The sequence below is a fragment of the Varroa destructor genome, unplaced genomic scaffold (genome assembly GCF_002443255.2).
Source record: "Varroa destructor unplaced genomic scaffold, Vdes_3.0 BEIS01000007.1, whole genome shotgun sequence".
In the NCBI taxonomy this organism is placed as follows: Eukaryota; Metazoa; Arthropoda; class Arachnida; order Mesostigmata; family Varroidae; genus Varroa; species Varroa destructor.
Window position 1 is genome coordinate 2,189,581 of NW_019211460.1, and position 23,182 is coordinate 2,212,762.

General features: G+C 40.9%; 2 protein-coding genes across 9 annotated transcripts in view; one reads left to right on the plus strand and one right to left on the minus strand.

Moving 5' to 3' along the window:
• Nucleotides 1–6: 6 nt before the first annotated feature.
• Nucleotides 7–17,616, minus strand: LOC111254227 (tyrosine-protein phosphatase non-receptor type 9-like). 5 transcript variants are annotated; one of them, XM_086976152.1, is made up of 8 exons: nt 17,596–17,616; nt 8,014–8,238; nt 3,795–3,955; nt 3,431–3,593; nt 3,093–3,239; nt 1,526–2,869; nt 1,032–1,311; nt 7–719 (listed from the first exon to the last, which is right to left on the minus strand). In XM_086976152.1, the coding sequence occupies exons 3-8, from the start codon at nt 3,938–3,940 to the stop codon at nt 481–483; spliced, it is 2,319 nt and encodes a 772-aa protein (XP_086832278.1). In that variant the 5' UTR covers nt 3,941–3,955; nt 8,014–8,238; nt 17,596–17,616; the 3' UTR covers nt 7–480. The 5 variants fall into 5 exon arrangements, with proteins under 5 accessions (XP_086832278.1, XP_086832279.1, XP_086832277.1 ...); XM_086976153.1 differs by lacking the exon at nt 17,596–17,616 and adding an exon at nt 12,049–14,952; XM_086976151.1 differs by lacking the exon at nt 17,596–17,616 and adding an exon at nt 10,184–14,952.
• Nucleotides 17,600–23,182, plus strand: part of LOC111253764 (uncharacterized) — a 10,602-nt gene continuing 5,019 nt past the window's right edge. Inside the window, exons 1-8 of one of the 4 annotated variants that reach the window (XM_022813683.2) lie at nt 17,600–17,752; nt 18,836–19,043; nt 19,601–19,725; nt 20,448–20,653; nt 21,199–21,387; nt 21,530–22,157; nt 22,347–22,569; nt 22,836–23,176. In XM_022813683.2, the coding sequence (XP_022669418.1) occupies nt 18,840–19,043; nt 19,601–19,725; nt 20,448–20,653; nt 21,199–21,387; nt 21,530–22,157; nt 22,347–22,569; nt 22,836–23,176 (1,916 nt within the window). In that variant the 5' untranslated portion in view covers nt 17,600–17,752; nt 18,836–18,839. The other 3 variants (XM_086976150.1, XM_086976148.1, XM_086976149.1) reach the window with 3 other exon arrangements.

Sequence of the window (23,182 nt, forward strand, 5' to 3'; positions counted from 1 at the left end):
ATATAGACATGTTACTTCATGGTTTGTAGTAGTTACTGATAACTCTTCGTTTTTTCTAACCAACTATCTCATTCAATGGATTGTTCTGCTCTGACTGTGCTTACATTCCATCTGTATTAGATAGAATTAGCAATTTTTTGTATCGTTAATTATAGTGTCACCTTCATGTTGAATAAGGAACCTTTTGTTGGGAAGGTCCCTTGCTTCTAACTCTGGAAGATTTGTCTGTGTCTGTTGCTCATTTTGTATGTGCTCGATGTTTGCTGAGTTGTTTTTTGTTGTTACTGTTGGTATCTTTTGCCATATTATAAATATGTATATTGTTATGTTACAGTTGAGTTATATTAGTATTATTATTACTATCAAATTTATTATGGCATTATTCTTTCATTAGCGTGACAACTCGGCGATTCCTCCCACTTTCTTGTTATTTTTCTAGTCATAGCTCTAGTCGATTTCATAGTCATCACCACCATTGGTTTAATGTTGTTCGTCGGCGCTCTCGTCAGTCGAGTCATCAAATCCGGACAAATCTACATCCTTGAGGTGTCCATGTATTAGAGCATATTCAAGCAGGGCAAGATGACAAAATACGTACTGGTCAGGCATCTGAATAGAAAAGGCGCGCTGCGCACGAATCGCTTCAACCGTCCCTCGAACGTTGATACGACTCTCCGATTCTAAACGCCGAATACATGTATCCAGAGTAATAAACGTCCCTAAAATAATCACACGTGAATAAAATGTAAAAATGTTCTATGACATTAATAAACAGCGATTGGCACCACACGTCATTATCAACAAACAAACAAAATAAATCCAACAACGGCAGCTGATTCCAGGAACTTAACGGAAAACTAGACATCAAGCAAAATTTTTCTTTTGGGATACTATAATCATACATCAACCACATCTTGCTACCAATAAATATGGCAATGGGTATGCACATCCAACCATGAAAATAAGGACGCGAGCGCTCAAATATTTTCCGTAGCACAATAGACGCGACAGTTGCGTTTTTATCAACCTACCAGTTCGTCCAATCCCAGCCGAACAGTGCACTACAATTGGCGGTCCCTGTGGAGCCAACGAGCTTGACCATAGAGAGTGATTTTCGAGATCACGAATGGTGTCGCGCTGCTTTTGAAGACACACATCACGAAAAGAGAGCATTGCAAATGCGCTTTCGGGAACTCCATAATCGGGCCACGATAGGAACTGCAAATGCCAGACAGTACGTGTCATTGCCCCAGAGTCGGTGTCATCACCATCCTCGGAAGAGTCCCGCAGCCTTAATTGTAACTCGGATACCTGCAACCATGCCACCGAAAATTGTAGTCGACTTGTCAATGATTTGTAGATGATGGTTTTGGATTTAATTTAAAGCAGATTCTTTGATTGATAATGTGCATGATACACGGATACGGGATCTGTATTTTATTAAGCTAGTCTCGTCATGTATCGAAATCCATGGAAGGAGTTCGCTCTGTGTGGGAAGATGACTGATAATATCAGCCAGATTTACCTGATAGTCCCCGGCAGCTTCTACGCCTTGGTTTGCTATGCGGAACTGGCCGTGTTCATGTTCTTCACCTTCAGCAGCTGGCCAATACTGGCCGCACTTCGTTCGCGACCTTTCGACACAACGAGTTGTCATGACTATTACGCCGCACTTTTCTTCCCAAACCATCTTCCAGAAATCACCGAATGTGCGCGGCAGCGGACCCTGCGTAGAAATGAAAGCCCTCGAACCGGCGTATCCGTCGACAAAGTTAGCATTGATATAGTCTGTTGATCCCATCAGTGCGGCTGAGTGAATCATGTCTTCATCAGTTTCCCCAGCTTCACCTTCACCCCCTTGTACGGCAGATTCACGGCAAACCACTGGTAAACGAACGCGCGAATGATCAAGACAGAGAACATCTGTGTAGCGATTCTTGCACTGATTCATCTTGTCGCGTGCTGCTTCAAACGTGCCTGCTGGTGGTCTTGATTTAATTTCAGCGTATTCTCGGCACAGACCTTTGCGACCTTTTTTCTGCAGATTAAGAATGAAGTCTTCCATGGAAAGGTCTCGTGACGGTTCGAGCGCAGGTGGGGTCTGTGCCTGAGCAGATGGTGGCGGAGGAACAATCCCTGCAGGCACATGTTGAACGTGCGGAACGCCACTCACCACCGATGTTGCACAGGTTCCACCGCCAACGCTAACACCATCAGTGCCTACTGGCGGTACAGGCGGCAGGGGTATTTCAGGAGGTGCTCCCATGGGCCAGCATCCACTGGTAGACCCTGTTACTGTAACAGTCGAGTTGGCACTGACGAGTGAGCTGTCATCGCCTTCCTCTTCCGGAGCTTCCTCCCGCTCCGGTGTCACCGTATAGTTCTGGCTGTGCGGCTCAGTTTTCTGATCTGTACCAACTTTAGTCGAATCATCGTTTCCGTTACTCTGTTGTCTATTACTTTCAATAGTTACTACGGATCTACGCAATTCTGCTTGACCATTCTGCATGGTGGGCTGCTGCTGATAGCAGTTTTCTCCACCGGCGATCGGTTTACTTGTGTTTTTACTATTGTGTAGATCTCCGATAGTACTTAACCTGTTACTTCTGACAGCGTTGACGGCTCCTAAGAGTTCGTCGCATGAATCACTGTTGCCAGCTTGTCCTTGTTTGTCCCGTTTACTAGCTAAGCAGTTGTTTTCGTCCATAAACGACGTTGAATCGTTCTTATCTCCTGTTCTCTGATCCGCAGTATCGTCTTCAACAGCATGATCGAGATCGATTAGATCTTGCTTATCTTCCAATTGCAATAGCATTAGTGAACTGCTGAGTTGCCGCAAACGTACAGTTGATAACTGCTGATTGTGAACCTGGTCATCAACAAGAGGGTAACAAGTAATAAGTGACTTCGGGTGATTGTCGGTGATATAAATTATGCTCGATTTCGTTGCCATAAGGATTATGAAGCAGTGTGGTAAGAGCTCAATCCATGGTGATTAGGTAAAATATAATATCGCGCTCGAAAACATGAATTAATAAAAAAAAAACGTCAACCATATGTATATTCGAGCAAAGCGTCACACGATCGCGTACCGGCAACAACATGTTGTACTCTTGTACCTTTAGGCAGTGCAATAACCAGGCATGATGATCATGTGGTGGTTGGGTACCGCCCAATTCGAGTGGAAGTGACGACGATGGAATGTGCTGCACGAGCTGAGCTTGACTCACGATCATCACCTACAGTAAAGTTAACGATATCATTAACAGAGGACGTTTATTAAAGTGCGTAAGGTACGTCTTGATGAGCACTTTATGACAACTTAATTTAATTAATTAAAATTTACCATAAACAGTAGTTTATAAACAAACACACAGTTTGGATTTGTGCCTAAAATTGGCACAGCTGGCAGCTTATTTAAGCCACTTACCCGATCCCTGAGCTTCTCACGGACGAAAAGTCTGAGAATTTTAAACGGAGCGCGGAACCAGAGGGGCGCACCCACTATGAGCACCTTCTTCAGCCGCGCCGGGTAAGCCCCCTTGAGCAGCTGCAGAATCTTCTGGCACAATTCATAGTCGAAATGCTCATATCTGTAAACACACAAAATGAATGTAAAACGAAACACCTGTTTATTTATATAGTCGTGTTATTTGTGATCTTTGTCCCAGCATTTCGTAAAGTATATTTTTACATTTTACATATAAACAATAGAAAGTGGATCCTTAGATAAAGATATCACAGGTATTAGTTGATATGTCATCATGTTATTCCTATATGTGTCCACCATGTACCTTGATCCGGCCATGTTGTAGACAAAAACAATGCCATCTCGCTGTGTGAGCGGATTCTCGAGGGCCACGTCGAGCTGGTACACCACACCCGCCAGCGTGGTTCGGTGCGTCGAGCTTGACGGACTGTGCCGACCTGCGGTGAACATGGTGATTGCCGCCCCCTAATTTCACAGCAACAACCGCCCACGCGGCGCCTATCGGTTAGTCGATTATCCGTCAATTGGCAATAATTTAAAATAAGGAAACAAAAAAAATTTAATTCTAGCCGACTAGCAGATGCTTTGCTTGAAAGCGAAAACCTTAATACTTGCAGTTAAGTTGGGTTAATGAAAAAAATACAAGGATTCTAATCTGTGTGTTCTATCTACTTTAATACCTACTCTTCTATACTACTAGAAGTCTTGAAAAACGGGTTTGTTTAATTCAAAACGCCCCCTTAGATGCATAAACTAGGCTGATTTTTTTGGTTCGTTTCAGGTCCCTCATTAGAAGATTTCCGCCGAACATGGAGTTGATTGGACAGTTAGCTTCGCCCGTAGTAGAAAAGTTGGCTTCTTCCATAACGTAACGTTAATTCACTGCGATCACTGCATACGGTTACAGTTCGCCGATGACAACGACGTCGACCAAACTAGGTGTAACGCAAAATTAAGTGTATTCATATTAGAACGAGTCGAAAATATAACTGCGAAAGGACAAGAGGTTAGGTGAAGCATGATAAGTACAACGAGATAACTGTTGAGGCACACCATAGCTTAAGCTAGGCTTGGTGTAACATAAATGAATCAATTATTTGAATCAATCAACGGCAAAAGGTATGCAGGTAAATGTTTGCCGGTTTGTCCATCTCTCAAATACCTTTAGACTAAGTTCAATAAGTGCAAAAAAATGTTCGCCGATCCCAACACAATACACTTTACAACGGACTCCCTCAACAGTCTCAAGCTCTCCATACCCCTTTCTTCCATCCGAACATCCAGTTCATGCCGAACCTTAATCCCCTGAACCCTGTGGCGGAGTCGGACTGGTTGTTTACCAGTTGTACCCTAAACTTATTTCAACAATAATCGGAGCGGTAGGTTCCCAAACCGCATTGTATGTCCGAGAATTACGCTTTCACGACGCCGGAAGTCCTCTAAAGCGACATCAATTTTACGTACAGTCAAAGCCTGCACTTTCTTCTGCATAGAACTACGTAGCTAGGTAATGATCACTACCACACAATAACTAGCATTTGTAATCGATATACACTTTTTGTTACTCTAGGTAAATGTCAGATCCAATGAATTAATGTACAGCAAAATAGGCGCGAGGCGAAACCCCCGAGTCTTTCTATTCTATCAATCTGTACTACCGAAAACCTAAGTTCACAAGTATATGCGACCCCAAAAAACCATTCGGAGATCACGGACTTATTTTTGTGGATAGTAAGAGTTTCCTTTTAAGGAGGTCAGCATTGAAGATCGACTCGATTGGGTAAATATTTTTCTTGTAGAGAACAAAGTTTTTTCCCCATGGAACGTAATTAACTTAGTATGTCGTAAACCGGCACTACCAGTTTTTCATTTCCTACGTTTGAAAGTACCGCCGCAACATCCCTTAGAAACACCAAAGCGGCCGCTAGCATTGACCTCGCTGACATAACATCAAATATAGAAATTAATTTTTATTAGAATTGTGTTGAACGAACAACTGTGCTTAATGTGTGTTGCACAAACAAATCTTGTTAATATTTGTTGCAGGAAAACCGTGCTTAATCCATGTTGTGGAAGAGGTTACTGGGTTATAGCGAACGAAACTACGAAATATTTGGTCGCTGTTCAACGTTACCACTATCACAAATCCAGTTAGCCTTTACCTCTACACAAGGAAAATTAAATGTGTTCAGAGGAAAAGTAAGCACGGGCGGAACCCGCGGGTGGCGCTGTTATCTTGTTATCTATGATTATGTACTTAGCCAAAATGTACTTATGGGACTTTAATTAGAGTACTTGGTTCACCTCTTATCTACCCTCTAGAGCATCTTCCAACGGTTTCCAATAATCTCTCCATTAGTTTCTTCAATAGAAGCATTTGTCTTTTAATGAGCTGCTTACAAAAGCAGCGCACGAGACACTGCGAATAAATATAGCGTTGAAGGTGCAGATTTCCTCTAGTCGCTGCTCAAATACACGTTGCTGCATTCGTTTAAACTCCCATGTTGCCTCTTATGAGCGTCTGGCAATCGAAGCGAACTGCGTCAGCCTAACTCAGCCAGCTGCTCTTTGGGTGAACTAGTGCATAGATAGATAAATAGATGCAGTCCGTTACACTCCGAACAGCATTGGTAACAACTTGCCACAGGCTATGAGCTTGCGGTTTGAAAAATTACGATTTAGATATACTATGCTTATTACAACGAGGGCCTTCGGCTGGACCAAATAGCCATTAGTACTTAATTCAACCTTATTTGCTTCCGAATATTTGAACCTGTGTACTTAACAATAAAATTCCATAATAGCAGACAGCAGTTGTTGTACCCGAAATAACCCACCTCCGTTTTTTCTTACACTTACTATAGACGAGAAATTCCGTAAGGGCATTTTTCCAAAGATTAGACAGCGTTCCTTCAAATAAATTCGCACACGATCTAAATTGCCTTTGACTATCCACGAAAATCTGGTGTTGAGTATTATAACCTGCCACTAGAGCTAAGTGAAGAAGGTCAGGTATTGAACAACTTAAACTTTTAGTTTTAAAAACATTAATTTATCAAAAATGAAGAAAAGTAATGTAAGCAACTATCGACCAGTAGCTTAGAGTCCTCTTGAGGGTCTCATATTTGTATAATTATCTACTTTTTAATAGGGGAACAAACTTAAACTAGCTAAACGTTAGAAAGCGGAGCAGACACTCTATCAAAACTACCACATACTTTTTGACTTCTATTTTTTCAAAAGCTTTCAACCACGTAAGCACCGCTATTCCAGTTTTCACACTTTAATATTTATACGCTAACTCTTAATGTGTATATCAAACCCGCAGCTAGCTCAAATTCGGAAAATTTTGTTTTTTTTTTAAAAAGTTTTGCTAGGGATCCCTAACTTTTATATGTTTTTGTTAAACCTCACAAACGATTTACCGGAGGGTCGCGCAAACGAAATCTTATCTGGGTAACTTAAAATTATCCATACCAGTAAGAGCCCTATCTTTTACAATAACTCCTGTCCCTGGTTTGGAACTTCGCATGACTAAACTGGAAAGTAGTCATATTTGGACGTCTTATTATTAACAAGTCAATTCGTAAATTGGCATGCGAAATGCTTATTTTTTTTTAAATTTCTTGATCTCTTAATAATGACAAAACCCTCTTTGAGAAATGGCGTGCAACAGACTGCACAACATGCAAGGGGGTCAACTTGGTCTTTTATCAATAAATGAATACTCAATGCCCCCGATATTTTCAGGTTCAAAAGAGTATAAATAAACAGTACTCTAAATATGTTTTTCAACATTTAACAGTATTAACACCGTCGCCTTTTAATAATATATATGAATTGTAACTATGGTACTGCCGTAGCTATAATTTGAAAATTAAATATTTTCATCAGTTCCTTCTCATACCGCTCCAATTCGTTCATTGATGCGAATGTTTTTATGAGCATTTAACGTATCTGCACAATGGAAGCGTCCTGCTGAACGCATTGGTCAATAATGGCCACATACATTTGCCCTTATAACAACGACGTTTGCTGCTCAAGATCATCCTGCTCTAAACACTACTGTCGCTCCTCGTGTGTTTAGACGAAGGCAAACAACGTATATTTAACCCATTCCGATTAAAGCTATAGATGCGGGTACTAGAAAACTAAATTTGACAAACCAAGCGATTCTCTAGGGCCTATATATGAATGTTAGCGGTAAAGAGAGAGATATACCGCCACTAGGAGATTTAAAGGCGCCAAAGTCGCTCATTTAATTCGTTTAACAATAAGATAATTCTTAAAGTCTCTCGTCAGATACCAAAGCATGCATAACTTGCATGGTTAAAATCTCATACCTTACACTAAAGCAAAGAAACTTTTACCATGACTGCCAACATGCCCCGCACCGATTAAAGTAGGGGCTTCCTTGTGTAAGGTTACTTCAATCACATTCGAAAGTTGAGGCAAATATTGTTGAGCATCAACGGTTTACCTGCGCTTCTCGGTAAATAGTCACAGACAATAAAGATAAGCACCTGTTGGTCTCTCCATGGTAGAACGGTGAATTTCGCTGTGTCTAGTTCCTCCCTGAGCGGGCTGGAAGTTGGTTGGAACGCGGTAAGACCCTCACGATGCCGTACAGCCTCATGCTGTCGAAGTAATTCGACGGCGCGATCCACGGAGAACTTTCGTGCTGCTAAAAATTTGACGGCTGCTGAACGAGACACAGATGGGCAGCGTGTCTGAAAAGCTAGTACAGCCTGAAGAAAAATAAGCGAATCATATTAGAGCTAAAAATGCCACACTATTGAAACTACAAAATTACTTTAAATAAACTTTAACTAAAAAAAGTATAATTATACTAGACTATATTATACGAGTCGATTAAAATGTACATAACTCGGTAAATATGCATATGATTCACCATCATTAACTTCAAACACTAAACCACTTTGAACACACATTCTAATGAAGATTGCTTCAAGCGAAATACCCGGCCTCTTGTTTTAACGGTTAGACACCAAAAAGAGAAAACATTTTATACGATCATATGACGTTTTATATATGTATATCGCCGACATTTGTCAAGCAAAACTAGAATCTTAGAAGAACTGTAAAAGGGTACACTCGGCGAAACTAATTTGGCAAGGAACCGCGTCGTAATTGGTATTCACAAATTGAAGTTACAGGGATAAAAATGGGAAGATAAAAGTCAGCGCTACTGAACGATTTTAGAGCAAACCAAAGTGCTCCTACAATGCCGCCTAACGATGGTTCCGGACATAGATTCGGAGCATTTATTTAAAGCAACGTTCCAAGTATAGAAGAAGCTTCTGAGATTAGAAGACACTATAATCAACAATATCCAAGTCGAAGTTAGGGGGTCAACCAGAACAAACTTCAAACACGTTTTTAGGTTTCTCGCTTTCTTATTAAGCAATCGGCTTGTGATATGTTGTACAGTGGCTTTAAGGAGACCGAAAGTGGGTGGTTTATATATATGGTGGGTTATATATAAAATATCCTACTAACCTCAGCTTTCTGAAAGGAAACCGGCGAAATATCTCCTTTGCTTAGAAAAGTTTCAAATAATAAAATAGGCGAGTTGTAGACAAGTCGAGCGAAAGAGCTGGGTAGATATTTCAAGAGACTCAGACCTTTTGAATATTGTCATATTTTGATTGTATTTAGTAACAGACTTGGAAGTGTTCATAGGCATGAATCATTCTGCACAGTGCACGTGCTGCTTACGTTTACGAGCTCATGGCGAACGCATTTTAGTCGAGTGAAACCAACTTTAATGTTAACAATCCATATTAGTGAAAACCTGTTAATGTTTTGAGTAACGGTGGTTTTAGGCTCACAGACAAATCACAAACATAGTGCTAGGTAAAAATATTATTGAGGCTGCCGATTACATAATCGAAATGAATATTGCAACATACGTGTGACTTATTGCAACATACTAACCCCGCTTTTTTACGATTTCTTGGGAAAATAAAATATATGTTGAGGCCTATGGGGTCGGTTCGCCTCTGTAAACGAACGGTGAGCATGATAGTGAAGTCAAATTGGATAAATCTGGTAAATTAGGTTTACCGTGAGGTAGCTGTTAAACTGCATTTGCTATAACATTGTCTACATGTTATACTTATTAAGAAAGTATACCATATAAGCTATAAACATTTAATAAGTTGGCCAAGTTCTACAAATGTCAAAATGTAAACGAAGTAGCGGAAATTATCGGATGAAAAGCGGTGTTGAAGTAACAGATTTACGATAAGACTAATAGATCAATTGTTCATGCTTGTTTTTTACAGATAGCTAGTGAAGAGCTGCACTCATATGGAACGCTATCTGTATGCTAAAATATGTAAACTACACAAAATTGCTCGAATCAAGCTTGAATGCGAGTCAATTGTATATATCTGCTTGCTAAGTTTTTTTTGTTCACACAGCGCGGTTCTGCACTGAAGAGGTACCTCCAAAATACTGTTTCCTTCCAACGTATTCTTAGGGTCGTTGATTGTGCTCCGATACTTTTACGAAGTTCGCAATAAGTGAGTCAATTAACCACACGTTGTACTGAATCAGTCACTAAAAGGTAGATTCTATACATCAAAATGAACGTTCATAGAGATATTTTTATTCTACGGCTCTATCATTCTATGCTGCTTTAACCCATGTTTCATATAAACGTCTAACCTCTTCTTCGTGGCTGTTGAGATTCTCGTTCTCCCGTTGCTGAGGCGACTGGTCATTCTCATTTCTATGACGTTGTTGATGTTGATGATGCTGTGTGGGCGATTGTTGTTGTAGCTGCTGCAGCAGCACAACTTTTTGCTGCTGTTGTTGATCTGTTTGTCTCTGTGGAGACTGGTTCTCGAGCTCTGGTTGTTGTTGTTGCTGCTGATGTTGCTGCTGCTCATTATAGTCGTCATCACAATCACCAGTTTTTTTGGTGCTACTTTCTCTGCTAGGCTTCATCGTACCGTTAGCTTGATTGTTCTTTGTTGTTAATGCTGCTATTGTTTCTTATTAATATTGTAGTAGTTATTGTAGATGCGTTAATCAGTTGTTACTATTTGGGCAAGTTTTCTTCTACTGGCCTTGTTCACGGTTTAAGTTTAGTACAGCGTGATATCTCCGATCTTACATGCTACAGGAAGTTCGTGCGATACATCAGTGCAGCAGTTACCCAACGAACAGAGGACCAACTGTACGTGCTACTGCTTCCTTCCTCGATAACGTTTGGATATATTATTGTTGTTGTTATTATTATTATTATTATAAATATTGGTTATATTGCTGCAGGTCTGCCACCTTGAATGGCAAGTACGATGTTTCTTTTTTTTTTTCAGTTCCTATTATTCTTCATTGATTTTTTTCTTCTATAACCGCAAATGTTGTATTCTGCAATATGGATACAACACTTCATAGAATATTTAGTACATGTTTTGTTTGTCTTCACTGATTCGAGTTTATACTATAGTGTATCCACAGCAAACATACCGTTATGTATGTATATTTGTATTTATACACGCACACAGACGATACACGCTCACTTGCTGGACTTCGCATTCATTTGAATCTTCTTAATTCGACTCTGAGTTGTTGGCTGATTTGTCAGCGATGACAGCGGCGAAGCGGTACACGGAAATTTGCTTTCAAAACAGCTCTGCGAAAATAGGTGCATTTATTGTGTTTCCTAAGCCCTACCACAAACTAGACGTTTACGTTATGCAGAATTAATGCGTCTGTAATACAGATCTGTCGTCGCTGTTCGTTTGTTATCAGCCAGTCTCTACAAAGACCTTCTGATGTTTTGACCATTCAGTGGTTGCTTATGTGACGGGCGGTCATTATCCTCAAAGAACTGCCGTTTCCGTCGTAGCCCAATGGCCGATGAATTTTCTTTTGGATTAACGCATTGTTTCCAAATCAATAGTTCTACGGATGCCTGTCGGCCTGGCTTTCTAGATGTCTTAGTTGTCTAGTTAAAGCAGCAGCCGTAAACAGAGAACGACGAACGACAGCAATCCCTTCAAATCTACTCTTGTTGTTGTCAACACGACGGTTTAGCGCGCTCAGTCCCGACGCAGATAATCATCTAATGTTTATATCTGTATGCAGTGGACAAGAGCCATTGTTGTTATCGAAAATGACTAACTTGCCGGAGAGAGGGAAGAGGAGGAAGTCGCTTCCGACGCAATCCTCCTGTTTTCTGTACACTGCCTCATACACAATAAATTATAACCTGTTATTGCTGCTATGGCTGTTTCTTCGTCAACCAACAGATGCTGCTGTACTGTATCAATTGTGTTTTGTCATTTCAAACAATGACGTTGCAACAAAGCATCTTGAAGCAGCGGAAGAGTTGTCGCACAAGCAGTTCTTTAGTTTACCGCTGACTGACTGATCAACGAAATCGTCAACTCATTAGCTAGTAGCAACCAATTTGCCTCTAACAGAATATTAGATTCGAGTATAACGGTGATGTTCTTTTTTGCTTTTGCGGCGGCGGCTCCTACTGCTGTAGTAAACAACTGTACCTTTATGGACTCACCCACCTCAGGAGTTTAAACCGTCTCTGAAAGACACATCACCATCACTGCTGTCAGCACGATCGACACGTCCGGCACCTCACGGTGTCGTCACAGTTGAAAGCCTAGCGGCCGTGGTCACTGTCGGTTCACTTCGCTCGGCACTAATCCAGCTTTGCTGCCCTAAGCAACGTTCGGGTTACGGCTGATGCGACTGAAACTGATGCTAATACAATCTGAGTCGCTACTGCTGCTGCTGCTGCTGCGTGACTACTTCTAGTGACGTAGCTGATGCTCGTCTCAATCGTCGAGTTGAAGTTGTTGCGTCTGCACTGCTGGCGCCGCCGCTGCTGCTGCTACAGCTTCCTCTCGAGATCACGGCTGACGCTGATGCCGTTGCAAGCTTCTTTGTTTCTGAACGCGGTGGGGGTTGTTGTTGTTTTGCTTCTGATGCTTGAGCGAAGGTAACGATAATAGTATTAATAATAATATTTCTACTAGAATAACTGCAGAAATTCTGGATTTGTCGTTGATTGGCAATTGAAACGACGACAAGCAATAGCAACTGAGCGTGACAGAGACCACAGTTGACTTGAATAGCGGCAAGATCAGCTGCTGCGTGGGCATCTGCTGGAGTCGTCGTCGTTTATGCTCTGTCGGTTGTTTATTAGTTCCACCAGCGGCAGGAGCAGCAGAAGTAGAAGCGGTTGGTATTGTGGAACTTGGCGATAACAACGTTAATGCTAGTGGCAACAAAAAGGCCGAGGCGGGCTTAGCTATTCCGACCAGCGTTGCTGCTGCCTTTGTTGGCTTTTGCCGCTGCTCGTGTTCGTGATAATTGTTACCGTTGCTATATAGGCAGTCGCTGCAGAACTGGTGGCTATATTTAGGTTCGTCAGAGTAGCCGTGGCCAGGAGTTGTAGTAGCAGCAATAGCAACAATAACGTTCTTACAGCTACCAAGATTTGTGATGCTGTGCGTGTACTCGTTCCAAGTCGTTGTATTAATAATAGTAATAATAGTTGAGATCCTATGCTGCTGCTGATGCTTGTGTTTGTCGTGGCCTTCGTCGTCGTGATTGTTGTTGTCGTTGTAGTCGCGATGGCTGTGACTCAGGGGGCTCGCGCGCCGCTCCATGGCGCGTCCGACCACCCTGCCGGTTTAACCACCACAATCATGCGACCCTCCCACAGAGTCCCCCACTGAACAACGTAGCCTGTTCCTCTCGATGGCGGCAACTTGTGTGTTACCTCGGCCCTCTCAGTTCCGAGGTTACCATTTAAACCACACAAATCACCCAAACACCTCCCTACCGAATGTAGCCCAAAACTGGTGTTATTGCGGCCGGCACCAATCGCATTTGTGCAGGACAAATAACCACGGTCACCGTCACTAAGCACTATTCAATTTAGTCATTTTTTTGCGACTGTCCCTATATTCATTTATGACCTTTAGACGTCGCAACACATCTGATGCACTGTACGTAACCGAGTAGCAGCAGTATAACGAGATTTCTCATTAGCAAGAATCGAATGTATTGTGGTATTCTCTCATTATTGTTTCTGCGACTGCACAGGCAGCACTTGTTCTATGAGCATCATCATCACGACGACCTGCAGCACCGTCGCTCGTCAGTTCACTCTTAGCTGCAACTGTAGATGCAGCTGCCTCCACCATAGGCGAAACTATTTTTCTTCCTGTTTCTTCTAGTCGTAGCTGCTGCAGTATTGGTTCTAGGACGACTACGACGACGAGTCCAGCTCCTTCCACTGACTAAGGAAGGTTTGCTACAGTTGCCTCTGGTGCTGCCGCTGCTGTTCTAACCGCTATTGCCGCTTTGACTGTTATTATTGGTAGTGATGGCACAGGCGGCGGCAAACAAAGTGGTCCCAACGAAACTAGGGACGGCTTTGTATGCTGCTGCGACCCTTGTGGGGCTATCGTTACTTCCTGAAGCAGCAGAAGCGGTTAGAAGGGAGAACGAAACAGACACACGGCTGTCGATCGAAGCAAGCTCGCTGCTCGCTGTTTTCCGGCTGCCTTCCGCTGCCTGATAGACTGACAACCAGAACGTCGTACTCGCAAGCCGTAGCAGGCGCTCCGTCGCCGTCACGGCTGCCTGCTCACCTGGCTCACTCACTCTGTGAGTCCTCCCTTTCCTCTATCGTACCACGCCGCTAAAAGTGCCTCTAGCCACCCATTACAGACGCCGCTATATGAATTCTGCTACAATTGTTACTGCTATTGTTGACGCGGAGGCTGCTGCTACTCGCTGCCGTTGATAATGCGTCCTGCTGCTCTTCTCCTTCTTCCCCTCGTCGGCGCTCTTCCGCCACTGCCGCCGCCGCCGCCACTACGTTTGTGTGACTCCCTGTTATTGACCAATCGGTCTACTTCGAGCAGCAGCGGCAGCACTGGCCATAGCATCTATCGATAATACAATAGGTAGGCACTCCTTTCACTTTCGCAAGGAACGAACGGGTAAATATATTGAAGAGACGGTTCGTGTTTACAGCGTGCGGGCGATTGCCATCTCGAATCGTTTCTTTGTAATGCGGCGCGGGTTCTTCGATCTTCGTAGAGATTTCACGATGAATTAGCAGGCACAAAAGCATGAGGGAACGATATAAAAACGGTTCAGATCAATTAGAGAGGCGCGGAACGAATTTGGAGTCCAAAATCGAACTATCAAAGAAAAAAGATTTCACGGGTGTGCCACACTATCACTAATGATGACATTGCTTTGTTTTGCATACATGACTCAACGCTGTTCCTTCCATTAACGAAAAGTAAACATATAGACATTCATACAAATTGGATATCCAAAAAGTATCGGAGCTATGGTTGATTGCTGTCAGCTGCAAGTGACACTTCTACGATAAAGATGGTAAATTAAAGGTAAATCTTTAACCAAAGTACACACCAAGCGGTTGTCATCACTCGATAATGATAGCGATAGCGTGATGCAGTGTGTACCACGCTCGTACCACAGGTTCTTAGCATAGTTTTTTTACCTTTGAAAGTGGCAATGAGCTCTATATGGCATAGCGTATTAAGCGCAATTTGCCTTCAAGCCCATACTACCTAAAAGGATTAACATTTTGTTGCCAGCTTTGAAATTCCACAGATGTGTTTTTTCTTCCGCTCTTTCTTTATCAATTTTTAGTTTCTGAAACATGTGGCACATTTGTGGTGAGGCTCGTACAACACGTACTCTTTCTCAGCGGTCATTAATAGCTTTGCCACTCGATCCCGAGAACGAATAAGATTTTTCATTACATTTAATTGAAATCGATCTTGAGATTATCTGGACACGCATATACTTATGAACTTTACTCTTTCTATATATTATAGAATATACATTGAAAGTATCATAACATAATAAATTGTATCAATGGTAACGAAGTGCGGCAGCGTCCTCGAAGGCTACTCACAAAAGATGCGTGAGGTGTTGTGCGGTTCGTACCACACGGGTGCCAATCGCGAGATATTGAGGGGAACATCCAGGATCAATTTTTACCCACGTTTAGGTTTATTCAAGAATGCCATATTCCACATCCGCATTTCTTGATTTGATTTAAATCAACATTCATGGTTACCACTAACCCACTACTATAATTTGTGTTATACGTCGATTTATTCTAGTGCCTGTTTTTATGGCTTAATAAATATCTTAATGGCGAGGAGGTTTAAGTGGTGCATGGGAAGAGTAACTGAATGTATAATAAAAGTTTATTAACTATATAAGAATAGTTATGCTCAAGTGTTGACTACAGTAGTAACACGTTTGTGACGAAATTCTGTTCGAAAATATGTTGCTATGAGCTAACAGAGTCATGGATCACCTATTGATAGAGAATATAATTCATGCCGAAGTGTAAAACAACTCAGAATGTATAAAAATTACACTGAATGGCACGTTTTAAGATTGCCTTCACATGATTTCATTCTCTTTTTTTCCGTAACCAAAAAACTTTCTTAAGATAAATATTTATCTTCGCATAAGTAATCACTCCACATAATACATGGAAACGCACTCTATATTTTACTAACATCATATGTAATTAGTAATGAAGCATAGAGATTGAATATACACATACATGCTATCATCTTCTGAGGTTCTCTCCTTTTTCTTTTTTTTATACGGTCAATTATTATAATTACACTATAGAATTTTCCTTGCCATTTTCTTATTACATTATTTTAACTTTTTTATTCCACTTCGCTTTTCTCACACACAACCCATTTTTCTACACACGAAATTGTTATTTGTTCACCACTATTTTGGATGCTCCAAAATCATAGCCTTTCATAATAATACTATTTATATGCCAGATGCTTGTTAAGGCTTAGCTCTATTTAGAGATTTGTTTAGCATATACAGTTCAGCCTCGATTACGTAATCTAATTAGCAGGCAACGGGCGATCTACATCAAAAGGACACACACATCATTGTTATCACATTGAATTAAATTATTATTAATATGTATTGATGCTTCAGCCTATTTATCTCCAAAGGCGCGGTTAGATATGGTTCATAGTGAGGATATTATTTCCAAATAAATATAATGCTTTTTCATTAACATTAACCCAACTGTGGCGGAGATAAGAATCAAATCGTTACATGCTAATGAATGTTTAAAGGTATTTAGATTGGACTGATTAACTCATACTTTTTCTACGTGCGTGAAGTAATTTTGTCCCAACGTTTGCAGTTAGGTGATTGCATGTGGGAGCAAATTTCTCGAAAACCGCATTATTTAGCGGTTTTGGCTGCCGGAGGTAACTATGCACAAATGAAATACTAATTTTTGCCCAGGTTTTCATGCAGTAAAATTATAGAAATGATCTGTTTTGTTTAGGGTAACAAATTAAGGATTCTCTCCATTATGGACAAGACAACTTTGAAATCGAGATGATCCTTAGAGTGTTACCTCATATATGAAAAAGCAGGGTCATGTAAATTATATAAGTTTTACAAATAATTTTGTTTAGGTGTGCTGCCAAGTTCTAGTAAAAAAAATAATGAGAACTTTCTTCTCCTTCCTACAGCTTATTGTTCACAAGCTTTTAAAATCCGCGTAGCACCGTAAGCTAAATAGAGTCGCAAACGGGCAGTTGTCCATTAACGAACATACAGGCGTTTTAAAGTTCTAGTCTTGCAAAAAAGGGACAACATAACCCATTTATGTTTTAACCCATTTACGTGACTTTACCACCGCAGTAAATCAAAAGTCATATTCGCTGTAAAGATCGTTGATACTACACAGCGTATATTTGGCGTTCGTTTCATATAGAACGAACTTTTTTCTATTCGGTTATTGAACTTAACGCTCACTGTGTGATAGATAGAGGATTAAATTTATAGAATACTACTTTGATTCTATTTGGTTAAGCTCTTACAAGTAGCGTAATATATAGTTGAAAGTTTTATTTAAATTATCTAACTAAGGAGATGGTCTCAAACAAGTCACTTTTTGGGAAAGTAAGATCCTGTCGCATTGAACACAAGTGATTCCATAGATATTGTACTTTTCGATAGAATTGTGTGAAACGGTTTAAAGCTACACACACCGATACATTGTTTCCTGTAGCTGTTTTTGTCTGAGCAAACAGCCAACCCGACCAGACCGAGTAACGATCCGTAGAATTTTCCTGATGAGTCCTCTTAATGGGTAATGAGTCATAGTGAGTGGTGGCCATGATGTGGAGAGAGACGCCTCTTTCTCAGGTTTGTTTACAAACACGTTTTATATGAGTTGTTCAGTTGTTTCGAATTCGCGTAATTCGGCTATTTTTCTTGCTTTAGATGGCGGTGCATTCGATTGTAACAAGTATTATGCAGTAGTGAATGATGCATTAAATCTTCATATTTGTCCCTTCAAGATAGCGCGACAACACAAAGGTATAAATTTACTTTTACATGACGCTTTACATAGGTGTGATCACCCATATTTCGTTCAGAATATCAGGGTGGATATAAGCCACGAGTAATCAAAATGTGAATTGCTGAGGAAGCGCCGAAATAAATTTTAAATAAATTATACAGATCTATATTCTACCTCCTTCCATTACATTACGTTCTATGGAAGTCGTACGTGTGGAGCACCGCGTGCATTTGCTATAGTTTATATGTTTACGTGATGCTTATTTATCTCATGCTATAAACCATCATCAAGTGTATACATAATAATCAGCTGATTAGTCTTGCATTTGACATCTTGAGCGAGTCGCACTCGACAAATGTATTTGCCTGCGAAAACCAGAGCGTAGTTTGAAACTCTATTTTTCTAATACTTAACAAGGATCCATTAAGATCCATCAAAATCTTATCTCATGTTCATTCCTAATCCAAACATTCTTTTCACAGTGAACTGTGTGGAATAAAAACGGTTATTAAACGGATGTATAATAATTCTATGATGAAAATACCGATTGCATTTGAGCAACGTTTCCTAGTTTCCTATTCCGCCAAAATGACTGGAAACTGTTGGTGCATTTACATTTTCACTAGACTCTTGAAAGTGGCCCACAAATTACAACTTAAGCGAAGAACATTTTCCACTTTGTTGTGTTGTTCATACTGTTGTTCATTTTCTTATGCTTAACTTAGATGTGATCTGCTCTATTTCCTAAGTAGCATCATCACACGGCCAATACTTGGCATGGATGACTAGCTGCACTATATAGTTCGCATTCGAAATTTTCATAGTAAAAATAAAAAACAGGTTAAAGACACTTATATATCTAGGCATTCTACCGAAAACTGAGAAACTTAACTAAAAACTGTATAATATGCTTGCGATGTCTACAGTGCGATGTCAGGTTCAATCGGTGGCGGCGGAGTGGGTGTCAGCGGTGGCTTTGGTAGCCGTGGTGAGGAAGGACCGTTCGAGGTGGAATACCTGAAAAATTTGCCACCTTGCCACCCTCATTTAGTTGAAGCTATTGTAACGCAGATCAAAAGTCAGGGCCTTTTTGACGAATTTCGCAAGACGTGCCTCGCCGATATTGATACCAAAGTGAGCTATTGTTCGATGCGGCATAGATGCATGCTATGCATGCTTCTCCTTGCCCGACAAACCAAAGCTCGATAGCTACCTAAAGGAATATTCCAAGGAAGGTTAACCTTTCACTTTAAACTATCACCGGCTGTGTCTTTGAATTTTATGCATCCTATGTTAAAAGTAAAGATCAAGCTATATTGTTCCGAACAATTACTAAATCAAGGGTATCTTGATCATTTTACGATATCTTCTAGTGTAACCTTGCAGTCATTATGTCTATAACACCATCTGTCTAGGAACCATTTATTTGCACTGATGATATATAATAGTAGTAAGATATTTTGTTGCGTGTTTCAGAAAACACTAAGCATTCGTTTCCTATGGCTAACTAGTGCAATATCTTTGGCAGCATCATCAAATGGTAACTTGGTGATAGTGTAATGTGCGTTAGAGTCTATTCTGTTTCTTGAACAATGTTTTGTAAATGCATGAACTGAGAAGGATCGCTATTACGGATGCGTGTTGATATGTATTTGTTCGCATTTCTCGCTGTGTTGTCGCTTTCGTTGCAGCCTTCATATTTAAACCTAAAGCAACGCGTCGAAGGCTATGTTAGTGCATTTCTTAAGCGTCAACAATGGAGCAGTGTCCTACAAAAGAATCAACTTCGAGAAACACTTCGCAAAGATATCAATGAGTATGTCATATATAGCTAGATGATGGCAATGCATACAAACGTTTTATTAGTGCTTTAAGTGTAATTTGGAGGGTCTTTCTGAAACCCAAATGTGTAGTCATAATCATAATTACAGAACACTGTTTTTTTTTTATCAGTGATTAAGCCGGCCTTTATATCTTAAAACTTTAGGATGAGTTAAATTAATATGTCTAAGCCGTGAGACTTGAAAAGGTGTCTGACAATTTGTTTAAATTGAAACTACCGAAATCTTATTCATGAATAATCGTGAAAGGTCAAGGCGCCCAAACATGGTATCAACGCGATAGCTTCATGAAGCACCAATAGATACGTCGCCCACTACTTGATTTAATGGAATGATTGCTGAAGTTATGGTCCCCTCTAATTGTTTCCTTTTCTGTTAGAAGGAGAAAGGCGTTTGATTTCTTACGAAGTTTCAATTCTCCGTTATAACGCATTCACCTAGCAAACGCTTTCGAATAACTAAATATAGATTATAAAGTCCACTGCCAATATTATTTTTATCATATATATCACTTACAATTAGTTAACTTCATAATTCCTAAAACTTGAATGATCTGCGTATGTATGTGTTATATACTATATATTTTTATAAGGCTTAATTTTTATCTAGCTTACCGTATATGACTATTTTTGTATAACTATTATTGGTCCTAATTTATCTGAATTTCATAAATCTTTATCTTCTAATTTATTTGCAGATCAGGTCTTCTAAAGACTGGTCTTGACCATTTAGTGGATCAGCTAGTATTTTCCAGAGTGGAGCGTTTTATACGGCCAAAAGTGCAAACAGAAATCGCTGACTTCCTTGGCATCAGCGAAACACCACCTCAGCCCATTGCAGCAAGCCACGGAGTGCCAGTTGCTGTACCTCCGCCTAACTTTTCGATGCCTCCACCAAATTATGGTAGCGTTCCGTTTGCATACAATGTACTAAAGAATAATCCATATTTCCTAAAAGGAAAATTTAATTGAGGCGCTCCGCATGAGTAAAGAGAAATGAAAGTATGAAATTTACCTAATAACAGCACGCATAAGACAATTACGCGTGCCTGCCATTTATTGTTAAGAGAAATGATGGCTTAGCTAATGATTTTGGTATGATATTTCTTAAGCCTCGAAAAATTTGTCGGCATTTTGAAACTCGCATTGGGGGGCAACAAGCGGAACGGGTTTTCATCAAGAATTCTATGGATAATTGTTAGTTGACTCAAATATCATATTTTACGACCGGGTGAATACTTTGTAAGGATTGTGTGCTCCACAAACAAAATATTCTACGGACATATTGAGGAAATAAAAATCTAAAAGTTTTACGTAATTAGATTAATATAACCGTAATTAGATATTTACGATACATACGATATTTAAATTAGTGCTTGTCAGTATTATGATGCTATAGACTAATGTGAGGAAAAACTGACGTAGAAAAAATATATTTTGTTTGCCCAGTTTGTCCGCCGCCAGGGTTACCTCCTTTTCCGCCAGTGCCACCGCCGCCCGACGTGGCTGGTCTCATGATGATGAGCCAAGGCGGGCTAATGGGAGATAATAATAGGACCAGGCTAGAACACGAAGGGGCAGTTGGCGACCCACGTCCGCCGGAGCCACCTTCACCCCATGGGAGCGATTATTCGGTTGGTAAGTATTTAACTGATCACTTATTTGACTGTACCGATTGCAACTAATAAAGATCAGCAACAATATGGAGTTTTCTAATTTCCCGCAAACACCTACAGTTATATATGGAACTCTTCCGTCGTTTACATTTGGGTCATTTCAGATATGTCGGATTGTAGTATGGTTGGACGAGACGAGGTGGTCGGTGATATAGGAGATTTTGTCAACTCATCACGTGCGCCTGTTCCCGGAACGGCCTCGACCAATGCAGGCAGCAATCACTACTCCAGGGACTCTTCCCTCACAGGGGTGGGTGAAGATGAGACAGAAGTTGTCCAAGAATCAATGGTACTGTTAATCGAAGGGGAAGATATTTCTAACAGTCCGCTTTCCAATGACTTCCTTGAGGATGATGACCAAACGGATTCAACTGGAGATCCAACACAACAACCTCCAGATATTAAAAGGGGTGCTATCAACCCGAGTGAAGTTGAATCCAACAGTCTATCAACCACTATGGTGATGATTAATCAAGACGAGCAGCTATTTGTAGCTGCGACAAATCAGGAAACGGTAGAATCAACTCCAGTTCACAGGGATCCACCTGTGGCATCATCGGCGTCGACGAACGAAGATGAAGAATTAGGAAATGGTAAACGACCTGATTCGACATTCGAAGAGCTATCGGACGGCGGCGAAAGCGTTTTGACGGCAGGTGAGGAGGAAGGTGAAGCTACGCCGGTTGAGGATGAACCCGATAATGAAGTAATACCCTCATCTCCACCCTCGAAGTGAGTTGCTGGACATTCTGCAAAGAAGCACGGGTTGATGAAGTTGAACAGTTGTGTTTGACATTTTACTCAAGTAGTGCTTTACGGAGGTCGAACATATAGTTCACATTGATTCTATTTGCCCTCAGTAGTGAAATGTTAGCTGAACGTTTCACTAAGCACGTTTGTTGGGCTTGTGTCGTTTTGCAGCAGACGAAGCCTCAATCAAAGGCCGTTTTCACGAAATGGCGACGAGAGTTGTGGCGAGGCACGGACCGACTTTCGGGGTCTCTTTCCTGTTGGAAACATGATTGCTCCTAAACACGAACCAGTTCCTCCTGGGGTGGATTATTCCCACGGCGTGATGCCTCCCAGCCCATACACTGACGGCAACAATACAGCAGATGATAATAGCCGAATGGTTATTGACGAGGTAATGCATTTAAGACTGTAAAATAAAGTGTTATAATCAATCAAAATACTATCAATATTAATTACTTCAGACTAAAGTGAATGTTTATCTAAAGAATGAGCCAACCAGACACGCACTTGTTCGAGGTCCGTCCGAATTGAGTTAATACCTAGCATAATTTTCTTTGTAGACGGGTTTCTATAAAATGAAATAGTTCATCAGTAATTAAAAGTTAAAGAGGAGGATAAGTGAGTAACAGATGGATTTTAACAATTTATTGTTTCTAGGGGACTGTTGCATCTTCGTTGATGGTCCAGAATAAGCTTATGCAAGAGGATAACATGGAGTTAGTATCAGATGAGGAGCTTAACGACGTTGAAGGAGAAGGTGACACCGTCGGGAGTGTTACTCCTACAATCGATGAACAGGAAGAGCAGGAACTGCAGCAGCCGAATACGGCGGAAAGCGCAGAAAATCCTTATCATATGACAGTAGCGACGGTAGCAGCAAGAACAAGGGATCAATCCGCAAAAGCGGATCTAGGTCCGCCAGGCTGTATATCAGATACCACAGATGCTCGAAGCGATGTCTGCCGCACGGAGACTGCACTAGAAGGAACAGAAGCGCCGTGAGT